The 27,311-nt window shown below is 48.3% G+C and overlaps 4 protein-coding genes across 4 annotated transcripts; 3 read left to right on the top strand and 1 right to left on the bottom strand.

The window, feature by feature from the left end:
• Nucleotides 1-86: 86 nt before the first annotated feature.
• BKA67DRAFT_231359 (uncharacterized protein) lies at nt 87-2,962 on the top strand. The gene is made up of 3 exons (XM_046095630.1): nt 87-219; nt 289-985; nt 1,040-2,962. Exons 1-3 carry the CDS (start codon nt 184-186, stop codon nt 2,545-2,547), a joined length of 2,241 nt encoding a protein of 746 aa, XP_045959524.1. The 5' UTR covers nt 87-183; the 3' UTR covers nt 2,548-2,962.
• A 3,848-nt stretch (nt 2,963-6,810) lies between these two features.
• BKA67DRAFT_231041 (EF-hand protein) lies at nt 6,811-8,074 on the bottom strand. Its single transcript, XM_046095628.1, has 6 exons — nt 7,968-8,074; nt 7,721-7,777; nt 7,628-7,643; nt 7,356-7,481; nt 7,084-7,296; nt 6,811-7,024 (listed from the first exon to the last, which is right to left on the bottom strand). Exons 1-6 carry the CDS (start codon nt 7,968-7,970, stop codon nt 6,990-6,992), a joined length of 450 nt encoding a protein of 149 aa, XP_045959523.1. The 5' UTR covers nt 7,971-8,074; the 3' UTR covers nt 6,811-6,989.
• A 960-nt stretch (nt 8,075-9,034) lies between these two features.
• On the top strand, nt 9,035-10,270 carry BKA67DRAFT_534188 (t-SNARE; the record flags this gene model as incomplete). The annotated part of the gene is made up of 3 exons (XM_046099825.1): nt 9,035-9,057; nt 9,135-9,664; nt 9,747-10,270. The coding sequence occupies 3 exons, from the start codon at nt 9,035-9,037 to the stop codon at nt 10,268-10,270; spliced, it is 1,077 nt and encodes a 358-aa protein (XP_045959522.1).
• A 9,191-nt stretch (nt 10,271-19,461) lies between these two features.
• On the top strand, nt 19,462-20,251 carry BKA67DRAFT_560030 (uncharacterized protein; the record flags this gene model as incomplete). Its single annotated transcript, XM_046102433.1, has 2 exons — nt 19,462-19,893; nt 19,966-20,251. Coding segments are annotated over exons 1-2 (304 nt in total), but the record flags the coding sequence as incomplete, so codon positions are not given.
• Nucleotides 20,252-27,311: the final 7,060 nt, after the last annotated feature.

Below are 27,311 nucleotides of genomic sequence, written 5' to 3'. Positions count from 1 at the left end.
GAGGCTCTTATGGTATGCCGGGGTAAGCTTGGACAACCACCACTCCCCTTGTTGCAGTCCTCAGCTGTTCTATGTGGGTAGCTATGCAGAGCTCCAAGCTAACCACCATGGCAGTCTTCCGCGGCCCTGGCTGCGGGCGTTGTCACATATGCCTTCAACCAGAGGGCCAACTTCTATTCGGCTATGGTGTACCTTTCACAAAACAACCTCAGCTTAATGGTAAGCTTGCTGTATTGCATCCGTTCCCCGTGCAGGGCTCCGTCGTGCTCACCGGTGCAAACCGCCCAGATCCTCATCAACCTCATCCTCCTCGTCTACGGTTCGTTTGTTTACGGCCTACAACGATTATGCTATGGCCAGCTCCGACCAGTTGAAATCGAACAGCTTTACGAAAAGGCATGGTTTGCCGTGACGGAAACATGTCTCGCAATGACCATATTTCGGGAAGAAGTAGGTGCGTGGTTTCTGGTCATGTTTACGGCATTGGTCACCGGGAAGGTATGGGAATGGATCGGCGAGGGACGAGTCGAGATTCTCGAGCAACAACCACCCGCAAACCCTCGACTCTTCCACACTAGATTGAGCATCTCGCTGCTTCTCAGCATCATATACGACACATGGCTGTTCTCATACACCGTAAATACAGTCATCCAGCAAGCCCGACCAAATATGATGGTAATGTTTCTGTTCGAGTTCGCCATCCTGTCAACCTGCTCATTTCGTACTGGGCTCCGATATATCTTGTCCCTGGTGGAGATGAATATTGTCAACAAGCAGACCCGCACAAGACTACAAGAGCGTCGCAAGGAGGTCCGGGAGCAGCGCGCCGACATCCTAAGGCGCCGGGAGTCAGAGGATGCGGCAGAGGCAGAGGCGGCGAACCAGGAGGAGTTGCCCGACGAACATGATATTGATGAGATGGACATTGAGGTACCTGGCTGGGAGACTAAGGGGCAATGGGTCTTGAGTTTAGACCTCTTCGCAGGTAAGTCCGGCTAACAACGCGATTCGGTGGTGCTGGAGACTGACATGGTACCAGATTTCGTCAAGCTAGGCGTCTATGTCGGTTTCTTCGCCGTCCTCATGATGTTCTACGGTCTGCCCATCCACATCATGCGAGACCTATTCCTCACCACACGCTCTTTTCTCAAGCGTCTGAATGCCTTGGTTAAATACCGCAAGGCTCTCGCAGACATGAACAAGTATCCCGACGCTACCCAAGAAGAATTAGCGCGTGAAGACACCTGCATCATCTGCAGAGAGGAGATGAGGCCCTGGGATCCTGCTACACCAGGTCAAGTCGAGCGATCACGACCCAAGAAGCTCCCTTGTGGTCATATCCTCCACTTTGGTTGTCTCAAAGGTTGGCTGGAGCGCCAACAAGTATGTCCTACATGTCGACGTTCGGTCGTTATTGACGGTGCGGCTCCCAATGGTGGCAATGCAGCTCGTCCAAATGTAGATGGTCAAGCACCTGCTCCTGGTCAGCCAGGTGTAGCTAATGGAGCTGCTAACGGCAACCAAGGCCAGGAGGGTCGTCAAGGCGGTATGCGCATGTTCCAGTTTGGTCCATTGCGCCTCGGCTTCGCGCAGGGCAATCCACAGAGGGTGCAAGAGCTCATACAACAGCGCTTTAACGGCGGGCTGGATGGAGCGAATGCGCCTATGGGGCTACCCCAGCCTGGTGCAGCTCAGCCACCCCAGCAGGCAGCTCCAGCAAGTCTGGGCGTTGGGACCGATATCAATGCACAACTTTCACAGATACAGCTACGGCTACATCAGGAGATACAAACTTTGCAAGTCACCCAGGCAGAATTGCAAACCACAGTCACTCTCATGGCTGAACTGAACCGCTTGCGGCTACTCCAACAGCAACATTTGACTGGGACAGTACCTCTACAAGGCACGCCTATGATTAATGGTCAATTGCCGCCGCCTCAACACGTAATGGGCCAGCCATTATACCCGGCGGTGCCCCCAACCGTTGCATCATTCCCGCCATTTACTCATCGGAGCCAGACGCCGTCCGTCATCAGGCATGTGGCGCCACCGAATACCACAGCCATTCCCGCGGGTAGCCCGGATTTGCCGGAAGGGGTTGTGATTCCTCAAGGCTGGTCATTGATGCCATTACAGCGGATGGACGGCTCGAGCACACAACCCTCGCAGCCCACCAGCTCACACACTGGCCCAGTATCGTCGCTTATCCCACCGCGTGGTGGTGTTGACACGCCATCGGCGACGTCGGCAGACGCTTCGGGCACTTCACAACCACAAGCGACGTCTGTTGATGGTTCTACAGCTAGCTCGCTGCAGGTACAGACAGAACCTCCTATAGTAGCTGCACCGACGCCTCGGCTTCCAAACTGGGGTGGCGCTGCCCAGCTGTTTGCTAATGGTGGAGTGGGCACTTCTACGTCAGGAGTCGAAAGCGAAACTGCCGACAGCTTAGAGGATAGCCACAGAGAAAACGAGCCGGAAGGGTCAAGCTCAAGCGATAAGGGGAAGGCAAAAGCTGTGACGATCGAAGAAGCAGAGGATGAATAAGCGGATACCCATACACTATTGTGTAGTCTAGATGAAACAAATCCTGAGCTGGCAACATTTGTGCCCAGAGAGATGCGTATGCATGGCGTTGGTGGTGTTGTTTGATTATCCTGTGTGCCCTCAAAGGTACAATCGCACTTGGCTCCAAAAGAAATAACATTTTCCCGCTCAAAACAACAGGAACACATTTCCCACATTCATGCGCATTCGCGGTATATCTAGTTTGCTCTAGCAGGAGTGTGATATTGACAATGCTTGCATCTTTTGAGACATTTGATCAATTTGGACCCTACGCCGGAATCGTTTCATCAACCGAAGATTTGAAATATTGAGCAGTGACTTGAAGGATACGGGTTGCGATTGAGCAGGCTTATGGTGTGATGACAATGTCCGCAACAGTCTAATACCGTAACCCCGAGTCGTTCACATCGTACTGATATGAAGCGGGAAGTTTGATTGGTTTCTAGTACTCCCTCCTTGGCCTTGATGTTTTGGCAGAATGCCGGGGGCTATTGATTTGATGCCTGACCTTGCCATATGGACCAGCGCAGTTCCAGGCCCAATCATGAGAGACCAGTATTGCGATGTCGACGAATTGGCGCTGGCATTATTTATGCCACCATTCGAGTGTGCTGGCTCTGTTGATACTGGAGGTTTTTATTATGCCATTCTGCACGCTTTTAGTTCCACGCCCAGAAAAACGCAGCATGCAGATGGTAGTTTCGCATAAATATCTGATGTGTTGTGCTATATGTTTTCCGGTTCCCGTCTCTGATTCTGATGTATTATTCCTTTCGTCTACTATCTGAAGAACTCATATCCCGGAATCATGAACATGTCTACCTCGTCAACGCCTTCTCTTCGCGACGGGTGGGTCCTTGTTCCTCTCTGCTTCGCGAGAAGAATCCCAGCACTAATCGCAGACAATAGGCAAAATCATCGGCAGCATACTCAAAATTCAATTGAGTTGTTCCCTCCAGCTGAACGACCAAGCCCGGCAATGCTCCAACAACATCGACTGGACGGGTTCATGGCCGAGCCAGTGTGTTCGAGTAATCGAAACGTGATGCTGCCCGATCAGTCTCCATGCCCGGATGTCGCAGTTCAGGCTGCGAAGGCCAGTATGTCAGCCGAATTGGAAAGTCTGACGCGGAATTTGGTGCCAGCCGACTCCAGGGCTAGCCCAGCCACTCCTACCGACAAAATCTAATCACCGTTTGCTTAAGGCTAGGCGTTGACAGGACACGTATAACTCGTACCCGTAACCCTGTCCCGTTTGGCTTGGTCAGACAGAGGCTGAAGGCAATTCAAGTGGATCGTGGTATTCAACTCGGTGGTTTTGTATTACTTGGCAAGATTTGGCCGAGAAGCCTTTATTGGTCTTGGATTTGCTGTCCAAAGATTTGATGATTGGACGGGGCACGCCACGTTGTTTCTTGTATGGTATTTGGCGATGAAATCTATCTTTACTTTGTGCTTATTGGATCGGGCAGCGGATTGTGGACGGTGGACGACGGTCATTGTGCATTGTGCATTTCGGGCCATTCGCCTCGAAAGAGCGATATACACTTAGGGGTGACGGATAAGCCGGGTATCATAATCGTGACCTGGGGTATGAATCAAATCTTGTATGTATCTCCTTGTGTTTGAGCAAGTCCTTTAACAGCGGCGATTCGTTTCTTCTTCTTCTGCTTATGCTACGAGTATCCTCGTCACTCACCATTGTTAAATTTCGATGTTTTGTGTCGAATCCCATTCCACATAGCTCTTTGCAAAGTGCACCACGTATCTTATGTAGGTGAGGGATGCGCCTCGTATTGCCGAGCCTGGTTCATCCTGCCCCGTTAAGCTGGACACTGTATTCCCCCCACCAAACTCTGAAACCACTGGCAGAGTTCAGGCTGACTCCCCAATCGGAGAGTGCTGACCTCCTATCGACCTCATTTTCCATCCATACTTACTAAGAGACGTGTAGATGCCAGAGGGGTTTCCGAGACTTGTTGCAAGAGTTCTGACCCCTCACCAGACCACCCAGAAATTCGCCACTTAATGCTCGATGACTGGTTTCCATCTATGAAATAAGCGAGGCTGCTGTCACTTATTCTTGCCAAAACACGATGGTACGGGCCCACATGCGACCAATGAAAGTCAACTGCACCATGACTGATCATATGTGGAGCACATAAGAAATAGATACAGACAACAAACAAAAATGGAAGTTGGGCACATAGATCTTTGATTCGACAGCCACCATCTGATTTCACCAGCCATTGCAGGCTCGCCCCAACAATCACCGCGTGGAGTATTTCCAGATCGGCATGCTGAGTTGGCAAGTTTGATGCATGGAATGCCACTGCGTTGTGGTTGTTTGACTACTTAGCTTCATTGACCTGACCTAACATGACCCCAGACCAAATAATAATAGCCAACGACTCTCTACCGTCTTACAACTTGAATGTCGTGCTACGAAACATAGTAGGGATCACTAGCAGACCTGTCAGGTTGATGGCTGCAACGTCACGAACATGCACTGATCCAACCAAGCTTGTGGAACACAATTTCCCATGTCAGGCCGGCACCGGGTGAACACTGCCGCTGGCTCTTTCTATTGCCCTCCGTCACAGAGGCTGATTCAATCCGATGCGAAGTGCTCAGAACATCACCGACTCTAGTTGCTTGAGATTTCCGGTCGACACAAGGGGCATCGGAGATAGTCTTATTACTATAAGAATTAGTGGCATGGGATCACAGGGCAGCATCGTATAAACACGTTGTGGAACCGGGCGATCTTCTCAACATTGCAACTCAGCAACATATTTCCCTGCCCTCTAACTTACGGTCGCCGAGAACCAGACAGACGATAGACCGTACGGCTTTTTTATCAACTGCACCGCGCCCCCGACAATGTCTCGTGGTAACGAAATAGACCTGACAAATTTGCCGCGGAGATATTCGGACTCCATTGTCCACGGGCCAAACGCGCCCCAGGTTGAAGTCAACCAGCCAGCCAGCCAGCCACTCGTCGTCGAAATCCGGGCCTATAGGCCTGTTCCCTTCGACCTATCACGATGCATTCCGGCTGTGATTGGCCTCAGATCCCTGAGCTGCGATGGGATTTGCCCTTCCGGTATGAAAAGTGTGGGCCACCAGCACCTCATTGGGCACAGGTATATCTGCGCCGGGATCACGTTACCGATGGTTCATGCTGGGCAATTTTTGATCAACAAACCATAAACATGGTTTCGGGCTTTTCTTTTTCTTCCAGGGGGGTTTTCTTTTGTCGTAAGCGCGTCTGCATAGCAGTTGTCCTTTCTTTTTTCTTTCCCCCGCCCCGAAGCGGTCGACTGCCCGCCATCGATAGGTTGCGCACCTGGGCAGGCTTGCATTTCGACCTAAACACCAAAGGCTCAGTACGGTTACACACTGGGAGAACGGGGTGGGGGGATCTGGGTTCCACCAGACCAAAGAACAACCTGTAGAGCGCTCTGCAAACAATTGGGCGGGATAGGACACGTTGGATTGTCATTTTCAACCACCAATGAAAGGTCAAGTCCTGATGGCTATGCACACATCGAGAGAGACTGTCTTCACAGAGGCCAAAGCGAGCTCGGCAGCTGCAAGTTTTCTTGTGGTGTTGACAAAGTTATACGGTTTACCTGCTCTGTGGAGATGAACATTTCGAGTTTTGTCAGAGATTGTACTCAAGACATGGCCCTCAAGTGGATGGAAGGGTTCCGGGAACTTGACTATTTTAATCGATCACGGCGCTGTGGCATTTCTAATGATCATGGGGCTCACCTGACAGTGGTGGTTGACGTGTGGTTAGAAACATGGCAAAAAACAATTAGCCGCACGAGCAAGAGAGAAAGTCCTGGATGCATGGGATGAGATACAGCCATAAGAGCGCATGCTGGGTCGTTCGTATGGTCTTGGAGTCGAACCGGCCACACCACTGCTTATGGTAGATCATGTCGTGTACCAGTGTCCCGTAGAAGCTCAGGGCTTACAATGTGGTTGCTATTATCGACGGAGCATTGTCGTGATTGTGAATGAGATGTGCCAGGGTCGAGAGGACTGCCGGTGAATGGCACAGCGACACCATGAGGGAAGGGAACGCTGTATAAGATTGATTACACGACCAGACGAAATTCATTTGGTGGATCCAATTTCGTATATATGGGGAAGGAAAAGTAAGTATTGTGGTCAATTCTTGAGGAAAATAAGAGGCTGAAAGCTAGAATAACCCATGGGGACAGCCTCCTGTCATTACCCAACAATCCCCCAAATCTGTATATCCGTGAACCGAATGACCCAGACGGGCTGAATCAACCATGCCCTCTGGGTCAGCCCCCCACCAACAGAGTAAGAAACGTGTATGCTTCGTAGCGGCGTGAGATTGGGTATTGGCGAAAGAGACACGAAACGAGTAGGTCCCGGCACATTTACTTCTGCATCATCAGTTGGACGAACTCGTTGTCTGGTCTCAAGTTAGTAAGGCGTGGTGGGTGAATTCAAGAGCCAAAGGCAGAAACATACAGTCGATACGCCCATCGCCGTCCTGGTCAGCCTCACGGATCATCTCATCGACTTCGTCGTCAGTCAATTTCTCGCCAATAGAGGTCATGACATGACGCAGCTCAGCAGCGGAGATGAAGCCGTTGTTGTCGCGGTCGAAGACCTTGAAGGCTTCTCGGATCTCCTCCTCGGAGTCAGTGTCCTTCATCTTGCGGGCCATCATTGTTAAGAACTCTGATGGGGCAGCTGTCAGCCTGATGCTATATCTCTTGTCCCCGCTTGGGTTGACTCACCAGGGAAGTCAATGGTGCCGTTGTTGTCAGCATCCACCTCGTTGATCATATCTTGCAACTCAGACTCGGAAGGGTTCTGGCCGAGGGATCGCATGACGGTGCCGAGCTCCTTTGTGGTGATTTGACCTGTTGAGTGTCTGCCTTAGTATGCTGTTCACTTCGCGAATCGAGGCGTTCAACGTGATCGGCCAAGGTTGTCTCTCATAAGGGAGAGATTGAAGCACCGAGGGCAGGGTCGGGATATTGTGTTGGAGAACGCGCAAAGGACTCACCATCGCCATCCTTGTCCTGCGATAAGAGTTAGTGGTGCGTTATGGCAGCCACGGCGCAGGCAGCGTGTATTTGAGCTGGACGATTGGACTTACAAAGAGGGAGAAGGCCTCCTTGAACTCGGAGACTTGTTCTTCGGTCAGCGAATCGGCCTGTTGGTGATAGCCTCAAGTTAGCACTGTGCCTGTTTCTTTGCGTTGCAGCCCCTCCCCCCCCCAAAAAAGCCCCTCAACGGTGACGGTGAAGGTGAAGGTGAACCTGGACCAGAACCCGAACCGCGGGGTCAAGAAATGGCGGGGAGGCAATGCAGAAGCAATGAAAAAGCCAAGAAGACGGACGGACCATTTTGAGTTTCGGGAATTGCTTGTAGTTGGTTACAAACAAAGAAACAGAGGATCAATCAATGGATGGATCGTATCTTAAAAGATGTTCTGTTGAGCAGAAGTAAAGGAGCGTTGCTGTGTGGAGCGTGTGGTGTGTTTGGTTGATTGCCCTGTCGGTGTCGGGGGGGGGGGGGGGGGGGTTCACTGGTGGGTTTAGGGGAAGGAGAACTTTAAAGCTTAGATATCCACGTTTTCCAAGTTGACGTTCCAAGGCAAGGCAAGGCAAGACAGGACAGGACAGGACAAGACAAGGCCAGATGCTTTTGCTCTCGACTGCTGCTGGTGCAGGTTAACTGGTGCTGGCTGGAGCTGGTGCTTCCAAAAAGTGGTGCCTTCCGTCTTCCTTTCTGCCCAGCCAGCCAGCTGCGCAAATGAGAGCCTAGCCGCATGTCGAATGGCCGTTTCCTAGCGAATAGCGTGGGATGATCTGGCCCGCCAGGCTTCCCACGGCTGCTATGGTGGCCCGAGCACCTTTCCTGGAATCCATTGAATTGAAACAAGTACAACGTTAGCACAAGCACAAGCACAAGCACAAACGACGACGGCAGATGTGTCAAATTCAGGACTTTTCCACCCAGCAAGCTTTCTGCGTGCTATGCCCAGCCAACCCCAGTGGAGGAGTGGGACAATGCACACACGGCATTTCTGCTGCCTCAGGCACAACATTCTCCCATCCATCTCCTATCCTTCGGCGTCCAAGTTCCAAGATCCAGCCAGTCCGGACTGGTCCTAGCGGGCTACCACTAGTCATGCTGAAGCTACGTCAGCCTCATTGACATTGGCTTGCATGCGCCGTTGTTGCATCTGAATCTCTCGACCGTTTGGAGGAGGGAAGGCTGGCAGCTGATACTGCACAAGTACTCCAATACCTCAATGTACACCATGTCCTGTAACCTATCATCGAAACCACCACCGACCCCAACACTGTCCGCCATCTCCGGAACCACAACAATAGCTTGAGATTCTGCATTGCGCATCAACCCCCATCGTTTACAAGTAACCATTACAACATAATCGGCGGCCGCCATGTGGCGCGACCGTACTAATCTGTAGGACTGACATCCCAGCCCCAGACCCGACCTCCCACCATTCACCCAAGCCTATACCATGCTGACACGAGCCAAAGCTATATCTCATATCGCCAATCATATGCGCACCATCCCGCCAAGAAGACAAAACACTCGGCGTCAAGCGGCAATGGCTTCTCAGACTTCGGCCGTGGCAGCGCAGCTGCCTCGGAGGATCAGCAGGGTCTCCTGTCCGGCGCCGATTACGACGATGGCGATGCCGTGATCGAGATGGATCTATTGCCCCCGCGCTGGGCTGATATATCCGACGAAGTGACAGATCTCTTGGTCGACATTGCGAGGAAGTCTCAGGCCTTGGAAAGACTACACCAGAAACATGTGCTCCCCGGCTTCAACGACGACGAAGCAAAGAAAGCCGAGGAAGACGAGATCGAGCGTTTGACACAGGCCGTCACAAAAGGCTTCCACGACTGCCACCGATGTATAAAAAAGGTCGAGAAAATGATCAGCGAGGGTAACATGACCAGGGCAGAGGAGACCATGGCCCAGAATATACAGGTCAGCTTGGCGACACGCGTTCAAGAGGCAAGCGCTGGCTTCAGAAAGAAGCAGAGCGCTTACCTGAAGAGTAAGCCTTCACACCCCGACTTCTGGATACACACACACACACATGTCAAGAGCGTGCCCCTCGTGAACTAACAGCATCACAGAACTCCGCGGCATGTCCGGTCTAGGCACGGCCTCACCAGCGGAGCGATCATCGACACCAATGGCATCGGGTTATGCTGCTGATCCGTCACTGCTCGAATCAGATGCCGATCGCTCCTATTCGCAGTCAGCTTTACAGGCAACCACTCATCAGAAGATGCTCCAGAGCAACGATGCTGCTATTGCTCAACGTGAGAGAGAGATAGAGGATATTGCTCAGGGGATCATCGAGCTCTCCGATCTATTTCGAGACCTGCAAAACATGGTCATTGATCAAGGCACAATGCTGGATCGGATAGACTACAACGTGGAGCGCATGACGACAGATTTGAAAGGAGCCGAGAAAGAGCTCGTAATAGCCTCTGGCTATCAAAAGAAAACAACAAAACGGAAGATCATCTTGTTATTAATACTCGTCATTGCAGGCATGATTATCCTACTGGTAGTCAAGCCGAAGAGAAGCAGTAGTGAAAGCGCATCAGCGCCAGTGGAAGTACCCGATTCAGGCGGCAGCGGAGAAGGATAGAAAACGTCTACTTTGGGGCCTTCAATGCCCCGAAAAAGAATGCCCATACAACCCAATTCTGGCATTTATTTTGTATGCATCTAGCGTAATTCTCGAGCTCCTGCGACGGGTTTCGACGGGCCCGGCATGAGCTTTGTAACAATACAGATCATTCAAGAGCCCAAGGCTCTATTCCCAACATTGGCCGCAGTGTCTTTACACCATTTCACTTGACAGACGACCCGGCATGTTTGCATATGTGGATCCATCAGGTTCGATGCGCCAAATATGGCAGCATAAGTACTGATGCATAGGTCTTTCTCACTCAAGTCTTGAGCGATGGCGTATGCGGCCACAAATAGCCTCCTTTCTTGACGCCACTAGGCATCGACGCGGCCCATCAGGGTGGGAGACAGAAGGGGGTTTTTGCCAACTGGGCCCTTGAAATGAGTAATACGCGGAAGAATCTTTGGAGTTTGACTGCTGGCTTCAATGCCAATTACAAATGACATTTACATCCGATCTTCCGAGACTTAGCCCCACACCCGAACCCTAGGTTACATCGAGCATTGTCCCGGTTCTTGCTCATCACCATGAGGCTGAACAAGCAACGTTGACAAGAAGCGCCGCGTGGCCGCCATGCGATCATATGTTTCAGAGATGCTACCTTCGCGCAACGGTATCTGGTGAACCGTCTTCAAAATTATCGTTGCACTGCCACGACAGTTTTCATATCTATCGTTCTACTGCATCAAGATGGAACAAGTTCCATATTGCTATGCCTGGATCAACGTTGCACATCTTACAAGCGTTATGCTAAAATCAGATACTCTTCAAGAACCCTGGACGAATGTGAGTTGGGGGCTGAGCCTTCTCTCCGCTAGCAGAGCTGTCAGAAATGCAACACTTTGTGGGTTCGAGATATATTTGGGGATTGAATCTGACATGCGCATGATTGCCCTATTCGCTGGTTTTCAACGCTTTTAGCGACGCACGCGTTTACGGCGTTTGCTCAACCTCTCACCTGCCAAAAAGCCGCGAGCCCCCGCGATAATTCGTCGTAAAAGGTTGCATTGCTCAGCTTATGCAGGTTGATGTCGGCACCTCGTGGTTGAGGCTCTACGCGATGATGGCAGTGAACCATTCCGTTGTTACCTTAATCTTTAGTATGCGTCGGGTGTGTTGGCTCGCGTATCACTTGCAAGAGCCGCAGTCTATAAGGGTAAAGTCTGTGGTACCCTTCCACTTCGGGTAGTTGTCTATCCGTGTAGTGATTTGTACGAGCATATCAATGTCCAGCTTATGTGTGCGTGGTTGACCTTTCGGGCTGTGGCCCCCCAACCTCTTCTCCTTAAACGGGCGCCTGACGATGGAGAATACTTCCAGGCAGCTTCCGTGCAGACATCACATCGCCAAACTATCACGTATTGGGTTTTCTCACCGAGTTGGACGGCTAGGGCCTAAAGAGAGCGTATGACGGCTGCGGATTCTATCCATCTGCACATGTAATGGATGCTGCATGCTACTTACTCACCTCGTCGAGTGGGCTAGAGTAACACAGCAAGTAACATATAACATTGATATGCCGCCTCCCTGAAGCCTACATAGAGCCTGTAAAGGATCATATAAATCATTATACAACGTCACTCGGTGTCCTCGCAGAGTTTTGCTTTACAAGAAGACTTGTCGACCATAATCAAGGGCCTGTCGTCACATTTCGCGCGCATCACTTCCTAACGGCCTATCATGTCATCCACAGATTCATTGTGCTCGGGGTATGATAATCGTCAGTTTCTAACAATGATATGCGCACTCACTAATTTCTTTCTCCTAGAAAATGCCCAGCCAAGCCGGCGTGCAGCTTCCCAAAGGCCTCGGGGGCTGCGTCTGATCAGCAGCTATCTTCGCAACGCCTGGCCTCCTACTGTGGGGAGCCGGCCTCTTCTGGTACTCGCTCCGTGATCATGGCGGTAGATACCTCGTCTTCTGCTGCTGGAGGTCCGACATCCCTCCAGCGAGCGCAAAATACCATGGTGGCGCATATAGGTGGCATTATGACGGTTTTCGGCAGTAATTAGCGGCTTGGGTCAAGTGTGCACGATGTGTCGACTTCTGGAGTTGATATTGCCGAGGTTCATCATGCGGTGGATTCTATTGGATTACTTACAGTTTGTACCATTATGTAATTTACCGGTTGTCTCTGAAGGTACAGCTTACTTTTTGATATTTATCGGTAGCGAAGGTATCTGTTTCTAAGCCTTGAATGGGGAATTTTACCCCCTGTTTATATATGAATAACCTGCAGCGGAGTTGTGTGAATCTTTACCACCATACTGCAACATGCCCCTGTGTCGGTTCTCTTCAACGAACATCTGTCGTATATGCGAGCAAGTACAAACAAAGACCTTTACCAACTTCCTGCCAAGTCGCCGATACGGCGATCTGAAGTTATCACCGATCGTTCAACTCGGTAGTCTTGTCCACTAACTCTGCGACATTCCAAATGCGTTGTTCCGGCACTGACCCGGAACATGGCGAACTTCTTTATTGTGTCAAAGGCGGCAAACGCGGGCTCACGGCTACACACATATATGTATATGCACGTGGTCCGAAGAGCGGTCAGCGGGCTGGTAGCCAATCATTTTTTCCTGCTCTGAGAGCTAGCTGCCGTTTGCTTCGGGCGATTGCACATAGGCTCGAGATTCATTACAATGAGCGCCGCGTCCGATTAGTCCTGGCCGAAGAAGTGGGTAGCCCTTCTGACACGTTTTTCTGTTTCTCGGCGGACATGTACGTCGTAATATAGGCACTCCATCATGCGATTGGAGGAAATAACCCAAGCCGGTACATGATTAGACACGTTGCCGCTAAGTTATGCGGTCGATTTGTGAATCATATATCACCAAGGAGTCGAGTGATTGTCACAGAGGTCGAGTTTGTACCCCTGGGGGCGAGAATGCCCACCATGCTTCAATCGCTAGAGAACCTGTACCATAACTGATTTAAAGTTTGTTCGCCCCGTGCTCAAGGTGAGTCCCAAGGATATCCATACGTTGAAACTTCATGATCAGGTCGAGACCGTGGCACTGCCAAAGCCAAAACGACCTCCTGCCCCTTACTTGCTCAAAACTTGGCATCTCCCAACATGCCTCGACCTAACGCTCTGGAAAACCTTTCATTCAAAGACCTGGCAGAGTGGGATATAAGTACAGAAATAAAGTTGTCGCTTCTAACAATCCACGAAGCCACAGGACACAGTGGTGTAGTGGTTATCCGCTCAAACCTAGGATTAATATCCTTATCTCCTGGCTGAGCCGTCCCCCCTCAGCCATTCTTCTTTTGCAGGTTGTGAGTTCGAGTTGGATAAAACTCCTTTTGTCGGTACTTTTCTGACATGCAAAATTTTCATTTCTATATGACGTACTGCCTGTTACCGTGGTAGTAACTTCTTAGTCGATTCGTCCCAGAGCATCTGATTATTGTTCCGTATTACTCTTTATTGTCCTCTAAATCTTACTAGTCAAGTCGTTTTTTTCCCCATTGGGTCGACGAGCGCAAAGTACATTAGATCGTCCTCAGTACGTATTGTAACAAGGACATCATCATTTTATCGGAGGACAAATTGCCAAACAAGGGCATGTGTAACGGCTATGGACTCTCAAGAATCTCACTTCCTAGGTGTTGATACTTTAAAATAAGAAAATGCTTTGTTTCCTGAAAACACTGTAAAATATGATAAATGACACCACAAATGATCGAGATGAACAGCCTGGAACGTCTACCTTGATGTAATGGTGGTATGATGAAAACCAATGGAAATAAAAGCCTGGGTAGCGCACTTGCAGACTTGTGGCCTATCAGCTACCCCCTATCGTAGGAGTAATCTTAGCCACTGGAATCTATTGGGCGACCTGCAATTATCAACAGGAACCTTACTAACATGTTACATAATAATATGGGCAGTTCTCATCATGCCGGTGACTATCAGCCTTAATGCAAGCATGCGAACTTGTGCGTTCACTACGTAGGTAGATACATCCATAGCGGAAAGACGATCACTTAAACAACCTATAGAAAATACCAAATATGATTGCTCAGTTGATTGCAACGAGCACACTTCAGCTTTGCAACTTATGCGATGGTATTGTGCGTGGTGTAGTTCAAAAAGAAACGCATAAAAAACATCCGGCAGCACACCTAGCTACAGTTGCAAGCAAGGGCGCGTGGACAACCGTGGACAACGCAGTGCCTGCGCCGGCTGAAAATTATGCACTGGCGAGATCTTGGAAGCTGAGAGAAAGGCATTTCTGAGAAAGAAAAGAAAAGACTTCGGGTCACCATTCGTGTCGGGGGCTCGCAAGTCGGATGCTTAAATAATGTCTGTAGATCTGTCGTACGACAAGCGGTCCGAGTGCTGTTCATACCAAATACAACGTGGAATTATTGGTTAAAAGAAACTTGCTTGGCTCTACGTAACATGTTGTTGCCTATCATGAGATACTTCCCATGTTGTGATCTTGACGAGGCTCCATAATGACAACGATTTAGGTCTTAGACCTGGAGCAGTTTGACGGAGTTTCTGGCTGCCCCCTGTCAAACTTTGGGATCATGGCGACATGATGCACCTTCTGTTAAAACTGATTTGGTTGATCAGAAATCACTTATAAAAGCGGTCGTGTGCAAGTATATCTACATGCCCCGACTGTACTCCTCTGTTATGCACGGCAATGCAAGTAACCACATTGTGTTCGGCTACAACGTGAAAGGTTGCTGGTTGAGTTACACAAAATCCCCACGCATCCTAGTGTTTCCGAGTCACGTATTAACCAACATCCACGATGATCGTATAGCATAGTATTATATCCTCTTGCGCGAGGGCAGCAGGATTTGATCTCGCGTCGAATATGTGTTCTCGACATGCTCTAAATATCTGCTCTTAGACAAGGATTGTCTGTACATAGCTTCACATTCTTTGACATTTCATTGTATAGCCACGGTGGGGCAAGCCTATCCCTGATTACGCTCTGGTACATTCATATAGCTAACAAGCCAACACATCGTCGATTGTAATGGAATGCAACTAGTCGTCGGCCGATGTCAACCTGGACCTGGCATCGTCGTACCATCAAGGCGCGAGACCCAGCCTCACTGAACTTATTCTTGAACCTCCGGGCTCGGTCAATCGACTAGTCGTGCTCCCAGATTTACCTTGCTCTTGCGTTGTGCCCATCCTGGTGGCCTGAGCCCCTGAATGAATGATAGCACTACAACTACCATGTAGAACTTCGTATAGTAACTAATTGCGGCTTACGAAATCACCAGTACATGCTCGTCAAAGTCGATACAAGATAGATATCCCCAGAAATGTTCGATCTGTGGTATCTCACCAAGACCAGAAAGCGTCCAAGATTAAGCCAAGAACATCTGCACAATGTTTAGCGACATAGCAGTTTCTATTGTAATCGCGGTGCCATATTGGCGTTTTTGCACCATCGACCAGGTTGAGAGATAAAAAGTAAAAGCCGCCCTTGTAACAGAAACGATCGGCATTTCTTTTTGCTATGGTCCTTTTTGTGGCGGCTTTTCATTCTGGGCACACATGGGATGTGGACGTGAGCGGTCATTATTACTTTGGGACTCGTGAAATGCCTCGGGCATGTGGGAAGTGGCATTGTGCGACACAATGTGTCACCAAGATTGTCGAGTTTCTCCATATACGATTGTCCTAACGTGTGTAAAAGCTCTTGTATTTCGTCATGAATGCCCTCATACTAACAACGTGAATCCAGTTGATTCTCTTGAGGCCGGCGAAAGCACGGAGTGCCAGTAGTACTTACATATAAACAAAGTGTTTTAGTACGTACTGACGAAGGATTTCTTGCTTTATGTCTGTGAAGAAGTACGTAAAATCCACCGTTTCCATCGGGTATGGGTCTGAGGGACGTCCTGTGAATTGTTCTACCCTAGAGTTTGTGCATAAGCAGGACGTTATTCAAATAAGGTATCTACGCTCGAGGAGCGTCTGCCCAAACTCCTGTCTCCCGGCTGGCCTGGAGGCGTTGCACAGGACAAATCACGGTGAGTGTCCATGGTACGAGATCAATCAGTACTTTCCTTGGGCCGTGGAGCCCACCAACAGATCCGCTCAGGGCTCAGCAGCCATGGCAGTGAAGCAAATTACTTCTTTGAGGAGCTTTCATGTCAGAAGATGCAACGTCATCTCCCGTTCACTCATATCACCCATATCAGCAGGTTATGCAACTGACTTGCTTTTTGCTGAGTTTTTGAACCGCTAGGGACAAGTTACAACGAGACCAGGACTATATTTTCGTCAGAGCTAAGTATGTTTCGGTGAATGGAACCCACTTAACCTAGATAGAAAGCAATATCTGGTTATTACACTTGGTTCGCTCGGCTAGGCGCCTCGAATCCATGCCCCAAAGGAAAATCGACTGCCCATATTCACAACCTTACCTTACGCCAATCCGACAAAAACAAAACTTGAGCAACGCACCCGAAGATCTGTGCTAGTCAATCTTGCATCGGTATGCATAGAGCAGGTAAAAAGAAAAAAAAGAAGAAAAATCTGAAGCTCGGATCTTCGGCGAAGCTTGTATCTAAGGAACCTTTTTTCTTCTCCTTTATCCCCTGGCGCTAAGAATGTAACAATGTGGGCGCCACTGGCCCCCAATGTCAGATTAAGAGTTACTCATGAGAAATTTTGCGAGGGTTCAGCGGGATTCAAAAAGTTGATTCCTGCTGAGTTGTGCTAGGAGCAGACAACCAGTTTTGCATTATGACCAAAGGTTGTGGTGTGCATTGACTTTCTGACAGCCAGCATTCGACCCATGGTTCATCCAGAACAAATAGTGTACAGATCTTTAATGACATACATGTTTCTTGGTCTTGAAATTATTGTTGCATCACGCAATGAGCAACCCAAGCTGTGTTCCTCCACGACTCGTGACAGCAACGGTTCCGCTTCAACTCAAGAAACTAATTAGTGCTCGGCCTATGAACCATGGCGGCCTTGATCGACACATGGTCCCTGCAAGAGAGACAAGGGATCAAGGCAAGATAAAAATTCCGTGATTGAAAAAACAACCTCTCACTTCCACAACGGTGATGTCCTTGATTGAGGCCAGTTGTCAAGGATTGTCTGTCTGCGATCCTCACACTTACGCACATAGTGTAGAGCACCGGGATGTGATTTTCGTACGTCAGATAGCGTCGACGGGTGATCCCTTCGGGGGAGGGTCCGCCGGCCGCAAACTCCACCCAGACCCTATTCTTGCGCAGGTACTTGCAGGTTAACCAGTATCCACTGATAGGGCAGGGCAGGTCCACGTACATAGTAACTGCCAGCCGGCCCCAGCTAACAAGCATAGAAAGACATGTACAAAGTATATTGTTACTAAGTAATCAGCACTTCTTGCGCAACGACAGCCTCTCTCGTAGCTCAAATATAGTATGCGTCTCGTTGCCGTTGAATGTTCATATAATGCGCGAGCTTCATCTTTTCACTGAAGTAACTACGCTCGTGGTGGCAGATGCGTCCGTTCACTTAGCGTCCGTTCACTTAGCGCCGTTGATTTGAGAACGACGATCTTGGAGCCTTGAACAGTTTGATCTTGTTTCCAGAAAAAAACCAAAGAAACACCAGGGATTAGGAAAAGATGGGTGGGAACTTAACGGTAGTACCGTGTCAGAGAAGCTATGCAGCACTACTGGGGTCCCCTAACTCGATGCGAAAGCCTCAAGCTCGCTTGGGAACTTTCTTTCTTACTTCTTTTCCACGTGCCCCGTTGGCAACTTTTCCTTTTTTGCCGAGTGCCCTTAAGGCAACTTTTCATCGTTACATTTCCCCTTTGACCTATTGACCGTTGAAAATTGACCTATGTCCTCTGACCTTGAGAAACTTGTCCTTTCACCGCTTTTCCTTTTGAATGCGCATTTGCCCTCTCGAGTGCCCCTTAGCTCTGTTGCCCCTTGGCTCTCTGGTGTCCCCCTGCTCCCTGGTGTCCCCCTGCTCTCTGTTGCCCCTTGGCCCTCTGGTGTCCCCCTCGGCTCTCTGGTGTCCCCCTGCTCTCTGTTGCCCCTTGGCTCTCTGGTGTCCCCCTGCTCTCTGGTGCCCCCCTTGGCCTTTTGGACCCATGGCTGCTACCACTTGTCAAATAATTTTCATCAATACAATTGTCCGTCACATGGTCTCAGCTGCTCATCTTGCGCAAGAACCCATGCTTGTGGTTAAACTTGGTATAGCTTTAGTGGTGAAGGATTTTTGGCAACAAGGCTTTGCACATTATTCTCTAAAGCTTTCATCACGTTCTCTCTGCAAGTGACAGCCTATCCTATCTCAAGCTTGGCTTTGCTCACGTACTACTACTAAGCTCAGCATATTGATATTTCTATATCTGATGCTCGAAGAATGTATTTATCTTGATCTTGTAAAATTTAATGTCTAGATTTAAATATCACCGTGGAAGAACATGTCGGCCAGAGACTGATATTCTGTGTACTGAATTTTGTGGCTGACTCAAAGCTTGGCTGGCGCTTTGAATGCCGACGCAAGTCAACGGTATTGCAATCTTCATATTGTCTAAGGCAAGGATGCCGAAAGCGGTCAGAGTCCTGGGATCTAGAGTGGGGTGCTCCCGGCACTGGGTGTACAGTCTTCTTTTGTATCCCTAGAGACTTGACAAAATGACGGACTTATGGTTTATGTTATTAAGTTGCGAGCGAATGGTGCTAATGACTTTGCGAAGCAGGATACGTCAGGGTGTAGCATTTTCCGGATATCTTGTAGGGTATCTAGAGATAACATCAGCTAAAGCCGGAACTCGCTTTCCTACTCTAAGTTGTAAGGAAACATTAAGCATGCGAGGAAAATGTGGAAACTGTCCGGATGTACTCCTGCATCCATTCCCTGTGCCGCCCTTGCTCTGGTTACGTGAAGTGTCGCCGACCACCCATGTGTCGGGGTTCCTACCACGCAAGACGACACTTAATCATATTCCACAAATGCGGATGAAGTGATTAGTGGCATGCAGCTCGAAACTCTATTCAATCTGGTCTGGTTTTCCTTGCGTTTGGAGGGTATTGCGTCCTGCAGTATCCAACACTAGCATGCCGGACACAACGGTCCGGCGCCAGATCCATGATGGCCTTTCGTCATCCGACCCTGTCGCTTCTTTACTTGTGCATACGGCAATGCAAGATCTGGAACCCTGAATCTTGTACATAATCCATGAACGGACGTAAGAAGTGAGGCAGCGGGACTATCACTGACATGAGCTGATTTATTTTGGATTGTTTGAAATAGCATGTCGCCTTCTCACTTGCTTTGTTCCATTGGAGGAGAATTAGGTCTGCCCGGTAGATAGCCAAAAGGTATAATTAGACAATTATCCCTTCGTTCTGTATCTCTCAGATATTGCTTGTTCAACCACTATCTCTACTCTTCCATCATTCATTACATTGTGACTTCTAGTCCAGCAAAACTGCTGATCTTCCCTAACCTTCGGCGTGGCATGTGCCATCTTTGATTCCAATTACCGTTCGTCTCGTTGAGAACACTTGATTCCTTGATTGCCTTGTATTGTGGGAATCATGCCACAGACTAGCATCGAGTCTGTCATAGACGGGTACGGGCTATCCTCATGTCTCTCTTCCTTTACAATTTATAATTAGGTTTACTAATCTATTTGTATGTGCAGAGCTCAACCAACGAAAGAGGCTGTGAGACTCACCTCCCGAGTATCATCGAGTACGGACCATGATATTGAGCGACAACCCCTGAGTAGCTACCTCCACGAGCCTTTATCAGCGGGGAATAAACTTGTGAAGCTCCCAGACGGTCCTGACTCTGAACACGCGAGTATTATGGCAGCCCAAGATAAAATATCTTCTGAGATAGAGGATATAATGGAAAAATTTGACGAGTCATGTGGTGGTGAAATATCTCATCAACTATCCAAGAATATAGCTTAGAGATGCAACACATTCTACTCATGTGCAATCAAACTATACTATATCTACTCATCCTACCTTGTACTGGTAAGCTCTGCAAAACAGTAATCCAGAATCTTTTTGGTTTACTAAGACTGTTATGTAACTTGTATGGATCACTGCGAGGTTGGGTGTATCCATATACCATACATTTTGAGCTCACGGGTCATGGAGCGACCGCTGCCGTTGGGGGAGCGCTCTAGAGGCAATAGTTTTGCTTAGAACAATGAGCATCAACACATACGTTCATCCAAATGCTACGGAAATTGCCTGTTTGTGAATCTTGGTAAAATTTGTACTCGAATACAGTACTTTATTGTTTAAATGACACCCTGTGATACACAGGAATCCGACTTGTTTTAGACTTGATGCAAGAGCAGCGTGCAGACCCCCGGCTCCCACGTTGGCAGCCCAAACGCCAGAATTGCTTGCAAGAAATATTACGATTTATCGGTGTGCTGTGGAATCCGAAGAAGTCAATCGTGAACTTGCATTTTAAGATGAAGATCGAAACAAACTTCGCGTACTAGTGCAGCTATACTCTTGGGATATGATGGCTAGTCATGATTGGTGCACGGTCTCTTAGACCAGTGTCACTTAATATTCATCGCCACACCAGCCTACGGATTATGGCGGGTAGTGACACGCAATTTGTGGACAGTATCATCTACGGTTAGCTAAACTCACTGATTCTTAACCGCAACCTGTGGCCCCCTTTCCCTCTCCCCAGCGCATCCGATATTAACCACATTCCAATATATGAACACCATCACCGATGTCGCAGGTCATGTACCCGACATGAAGAGGGGTCGATCAGCCAACCCCTTCAGCCTCTGCTCAACTCTAATTCCGAAGGCTGTCCATGTTAACGCAGGCATATGAGCAGGTAGTTGCAAACCCTTATCAGATGTTTAGCGAGCTGACAGATGATGGAAACTCGCCTGATCACATAGCAAGACTTCAAAGTGAGATCACCTTAAAGTTATGCGCCCAGTGGTCACCACATCGCCATTTTTGATATCGTAGGCAAAACTGGATCACGAATCGCCCATACAATCGGTAATGATAGCAGAACTTCATTAAAGAAAAGACTCTCGCCAAGTATTTGCAGATCACTTGATATAAGTCGAGACTCCAGTCTATCACGATCATGCCGCCAAATAATAACAGCAAGTAGACTGCTCACACATATATAAGAAATACCGTTCACAAGTTGGGCGGACTCTTCATCTCCCTGTTGCTCTCATTCATGTGCTAATATCGTTGTATAACTTTATGTTAGACTATACAGACAGAGTATAAAGAACTTCACTCCATCACGTGTATTTTCGTAAGTCAAACGAATATTACCACTATTAACGCGCGCTCTAGCCTCTCAACGAGGCTACTCTTTCAAATCTGGCATTGTTCTCAAATGCCGAACGAAGAATCGCAGTCACGAAAGGTCTGAGCATAGTTCACACTTCATCGCCGACTTCGACTGGGCTTGTTTCGAGATCACATTCCAAAAGGAGATTATGATGAAACCGGACCGAATCTTGGGGTTGAATGACACATCTACACGTCTTGCGATATTTTATACCTTCGACTGATGTATATTGAACGAACGGCGGTAACGGTGATTTGGAGAGCTACCTTGACATGGCTAGGACTTGTGTCGAACTTCTGAGCATGCATTTTAATTACAACTCTACTGCACCAATGCATTAGACTATTATCTTCTTGCTGCGAATTAATCGAAGAGATGTGAGCAAGACATCCTCTGCTAGTTGCACAGACTAATTCTTACTTATATATTTGTGAAATTTTTATTCTGGCTGATTCGTTGTGTTGGCAGACTACGATGCCGTTGATAGTAGAACCAATTGATGACACTCAGCAACTGGACACATGAACTGGCGTTGACGCATCGAGTCTTACTATTACCGGAAACCAGAACCACCCATGCCATTATGTATTATGCTAGTAAGGTTCACTTACATAACTTTTGATCACCCCTTAGAACCCAGCGAGTTATTGGTCTTAAGTCCGTGCCATTACTGTGGGTAAATGACAAGGTTAGTGCCCATTGCTTGGCTGTATTATACAGTAGCAATATATTAGCTGCTCCTCTACATCTGACCCGCCGTAATCGTGAAGGATTGGTGCTACATTACTCGTTCGGCAATGGTGATTCTTGGCAGTTAGAATGATAATCAAAAGGCGACATTCAAAACGAGTATATTGAAGTCGTTGTCTGAAGTAAGATTACCATTAATCGATACTCACGCATTCAAGTAGTTGATGTCATTTAGTCAGCCTCGAGGAAAGTTCCGTGGCGGATAGGGCCGAGCCCGACAAGAGTTTCAAATATAATAGCCATGTTTGTTTCAGAACAAAACTAAAGAATACTTGGGCAATATGAAGGCTAATCGCTGACAGCGATGATTGTCGCTTGAGACGAAGCAGCTCCTGTGTTTAAGGAAGCTATTGAGATTGGACTTTTACGAACCCGACCCTCGTGACGATCGCTTTCAGGATTAGTAGAAACCGTTGTGAGCGTACCGGTTTCTGGTGATCTGTGCGACTTGCGAGGCCTGGAAATGGTAATATGATATTTGAAATCTCCATAATGACCACAGCCTAATTATCTGTAGTGACACGAATGTCCGAAGCCTCTTGCATGAATTTGGCATTTGTTGTATATGGCAAAGTAATGGTGAGCATCACTAGCTGTTGTCTGCGGCTGCGGATTCGATCCGTCGCTGATTTCCTGGCCAGTTTACATAATGTTGTTTTCAAGTAGATAAATCGCAGTTATGGGTTATATTGTATTGAACCTTTTCTTGGAGAACATTATTTGTCACCATATTGCTGTCTTCTGATCTTAAACCCAAGGTTCTCAATAGGAATTAATTGATCGTTGCCCTGTAGTCAGCCGTATCTAAGTGGCCAATTACTGGAATTCAGCTATATTGCTACTTTTAGAGATATCGTAAGTGTCTTTAGTGTCTTTCTTCCTATTGGTTCTTGATCGAGGACTACCATGGCACAATACAAGACCAACACTATCATGGCTCATGTTAGTGCATTCATGACATTTGCATCGGTTCTGCCATCGGAAGCAAAACCTCAGTATGACCTTTGGACTTATCGTTTAATGACATATTCGAGCCTGGGGAAAGGGCTCAGTGCACTACTAGATCTATCTTCCTCCGATGCCCAAGAAGCTGCGACGACCTTGGACGGAGTGTGTGATAATGCCAAACACTTCGTGTGTAAAACGCACTAAAGTAATCTTACTACAAATAGACATGATGAAACCAGATATAAGAACTAACTCAGACAATGCACACTGATAAAATATACTTCTTGACTGGGCTGTTCAGCATGAAAGTTGCAAGATGAGTACAATAATCGTGCAGACCTCGGACGATGAAGGTTTACCATAATTATAGAAAAATATATGTAAACAATATCCAAACTTCTAAGAACGAAAGACAAGACAACATCCGGTTTCAAACACACGTGAACCCAAGGTGATAGTTGATGTATTTCTTGGCTTAAGAACATTGATAAAACTCAATGCCTCATGCTTAAGTACTATAAGGGAACTATCTATATCTCTACAAAGTCAACGATTGCGACCGAGTATCGTTTGGGATAAGAAGAACGAAACTTTCTCAAGGAAGGTAAAGCGCAGAGTTCTACACAGATTGCAAGGAAGGACCACGAAGGTGAACATATTTCGAGTATTGGAACTGGTCGAAAATTGCGAGAATCGTTCAAGTTCTAATCTTGAAAGAGGCAAAACGTAACAGGTGCATGACTTCCAAATGCATAGCAATTGATTCTTGAATGTTGTTAGTCTAGACTAGTCGGGATTTCAGATGAAAAGATAGCATTAGACTAGTTCAGAAAGGTCGGAAAACCAGTCATTGAGTTGCGAAAGAACGGATTGCGCATTGGGGTATAGTTTCATGAGTCAACAGGAAACATGAATGCCGAACTATATCCTTGCTTGGAGGCCATAGCTGCCACGTCGATTGTAATTCTCCCAAGTGGGCGGCGTTTCGCAAGCAGGTTGAGGAAGCTTGTGCTGTAAAAGCTACTCATCTTGCGCAGTGATCTTACAGAACACGCCGACAATGCGATAAGGATTGGGGCCGAAAGCTGACACGATTGGCCATATGTTAATTGTTGCAAGACGTAAGTAGCATTTGTTAGTATTACGTGACAAAAGTGGCAGTTACCTGCATCCTTGAAAACTATGACCTCGCAGTAGGGAAGACTAAGCAGAATCTCACCTGAACTCGTACTAACAATGGCAGTTAGGAGATTGCTTTTTGGGGATAGCTATAGGCCTCTGAAAGAAGCTGCCAGATCCCGTGGTTCCTTCCCGGCTACTTGCATACAAGGGCAGCATGACAGCCGCCTTTGCATGTTCAGACACGAGCAAGTTCTCGGGGCCACCGATACATAGTTTGCCAGAACCGATGGAGAGGCACACATCAACGAAAAGGCTTGACATCAAACTCTGGGCGGATGTATATTAGCACAGCGCAACGACCTATGCGGCTATTGCAACAGCGAACACATCCAAGTCGCTGACAAACCGAAGGTTTCTGGGACTGCGTGCATGCAAGTTTCAGCACAGCTTACCGAACGCTGGTAAAGTTGAAGCTCCACGTCATGCACATGGCGAGCACGCCTACGCGGGCGGGAGAAAGCGAGGCGCGAATTGTTCGCGCGGTCTCCCTCCTGCCAGAGGGGTCGGATTAGCAGACAGGACAGGAGCGCCGACATGGGAGGTGCAGACAGGACAGGGGGCCAACATAGGAGCTGTCCAGTTGCTCTATTCCGAATTCTGTGGCCACATCCATGTCGGAGGGGGCAGACAAAACTCTCCTCGAAGTTTTCCTTTCAGTCACCTGGTCCACATGGCTACAAGAGTTACACAGAGACCGACGCAGGTTCCAAGCGGTCGGCTGGGCTGGGGTTGGCAACAAAACCGCAAGATCCTTGTCCAGCTCATGGGGATGGGCTGCTGCCAGCCAGGCAGAGCCGCTTCCACTAAGCAGGGGACCTTGTTGGGATCAGCCCGCTAGCTTCCCACAATCAACGGTATGGTGCACTCTCTCGTGCCATTCTACACCGTACATCGAAACGGTGGGAACACGAGATGGGACCTGCTTCCCAAAAGCGGCGTACGAGCGCCCATGACATACCAGTGGAGAGCGCTCTCTTAGGTGCAGTATTCATGATACAGGGTCATGAACAGCCTAGAAACAAACTAATTCGTTCCTTGCCATTTCCCCACTACAGCTAGCTTCCTATGATGCCGGCCTACACCGTTTAGTCAGTGAAACTCAATACAATCGATAGATAGTGGGTGGATTTTGCCCAAGTAGAGAGATTGCGTGCCTGAATCTTCTACATCGATAATATAAGGACCAACCTCTTCTGCCGTGTGTAACGCTTTGCTTTGCGTCGATAACACACACACACGCACACCTTGCTAGCTTGCAGTCCATAACACCCTACACCTTGTTTGTGACTTGTTCTACAACACTTGGAGGGCGCAAATGCAGCAATGAGGAGCAAGCGGGCGTCTGATTCTGCGATACTTCATAGCAGGAGTCAGCACGTCAATTCCAATAATGCATTGATATGCTCCACCATGATAGTTTAAGTGCTGTATTCATATACCCGAAAACGCTGTGACAGTTCGACCTTGAAGCTCCCGATTTCAAACAAGCGGCCACGTTTCCGTGTGTCGCTCAGAGGTGTAGGACCGCTCGTCAGACATGCTACTCATCAAGGCAGCTTCCAAAACATCCAAGGGTGCCCGCAATTGGAACTGGCGAGCTCTCGAAGACACAAGGGTGATCCTTGGCGAAACCGCATGACTTGGGTGTCACAGGGCTTAGTGGTGGTTTAGTAGTCGGTATTCTTCCGAGCGTACCCAAAAACACGGCAGGACGGGCAAGAATCCCTTGTCACAATCTTGAGCGGACAGGGGGCCCGGTCGCTTTGGGCAGATTTGAACAAAGCGATTGCCGCAAAGATCAGACTGGGGATATGAACGACACATTTGGTGCTAACGGGTGTGTTTCGCCAGGCTTTTGTTGAGCAAAGGCTTTTGTTATCGGTCAATTCAATTCGATGACGACGGCGGCCTTGAAGGGCCCGGAGGATCTTTAGCAGCAGGATCCCTAGCAACTAGGCTTAGCACGGTGCAAGGCACTATATCTATACTACGTCTAACTAAGATTTCCCTAGCTCCATGGACTTAAATCATAGATGCATACATGTCGGTAGACAAGAGAATTTGCAGATGGAGTCATTTCCTGTGCATGTTTCTTAGAAGTAAAAAGTAGGAGCATTTTACACGTCTCCTCGAAAACTAGATTTCCATGAACATGTTCAACGGGGTATCTATACTTAATGATCATCGAGAAAGTTTCAGTCTGCTGTTGCAGTAAAATGGCGGGCAGTCCATGTTGGCGTGTTTTGTGGTATGCTGGAAATGATCGAGGCCCTGGGGAGCGTGTAATATCATCTTTCGTGGCATGTGACGATCAGATCTGTTAGTCTGGACTAGATGGTGATTATTGATTACGAAAAAGAAAATAATAAAAATCTGAAAGAAATCGGACCAGCCGGCGGCTTTGGGGAGCCAGGAGTGCCCAGTTGCACTCGTCCCAACATTTGACATGCAATCAATGCTCGCTGCACAGTGGGATGATGGAAAATTGGTGAAACTTCTAGCGCGTAAAATGCCAGCATCGAAATTGATTTCTATTGTGTTTCACGAAAAGCTACTGTACGTTGTACTTGAAGTTGGTTCTCCACAATTTAAGCCTCTGGATCGGTTTGCTCTATAAGTATTGGGTAGCGATGCTTTGAAACCTTTAGCGTCCTTACTTACTTAGGTTACACCTTTTGAATAGGTGTGAGCCCTGTTGATGTGTTGTCAACCAGAAAATATACCATGACCCTGGCAGCTCACCGAAAGTTTTCCGACAACTGAGGGCGACGGCCGCAGGCACGCGATTTGGGCCCTCAGGTTAGT

This window comes from Truncatella angustata, assembly GCF_020726525.1.
Source record: "Truncatella angustata strain MPI-SDFR-AT-0073 chromosome Unknown BKA67scaffold_3, whole genome shotgun sequence".
Classification (NCBI taxonomy): domain Eukaryota; kingdom Fungi; phylum Ascomycota; class Sordariomycetes; order Amphisphaeriales; family Sporocadaceae; genus Truncatella; species Truncatella angustata.
Note: the sequence above shows the minus strand (reverse complement) of the source record. Positions and strands in the feature narration are given on the sequence as shown.

Bases quoted from the DNA above. Each gene is read 5' to 3' on its own strand.
- BKA67DRAFT_231359 (XM_046095630.1), top strand. From the start codon at position 184: ATGGTGTACCTTTCACAAAACAACCTCAGCTTAATG. The intron at 220-288 runs GTAAGCTTGCTG...CAAACCGCCCAG, and splicing joins AAAACAACCTCAGCTTAATG to ATCCTCATCAACCTCATCCT. The intron at 986-1,039 runs GTAAGTCCGGCT...ACATGGTACCAG, and splicing joins GAGTTTAGACCTCTTCGCAG to ATTTCGTCAAGCTAGGCGTC.
- BKA67DRAFT_231041 (XM_046095628.1), bottom strand. The intron at 7,297-7,355 runs GTGAGTCAACCC...CTGCCCCATCAG, and splicing joins CGGCACCATTGACTTCCCTG to AGTTCTTAACAATGATGGCC. The intron at 7,025-7,083 runs GTATGTTTCTGC...ACTTGAGACCAG, and splicing joins CGGCGATGGGCGTATCGACT to ACAACGAGTTCGTCCAACTG.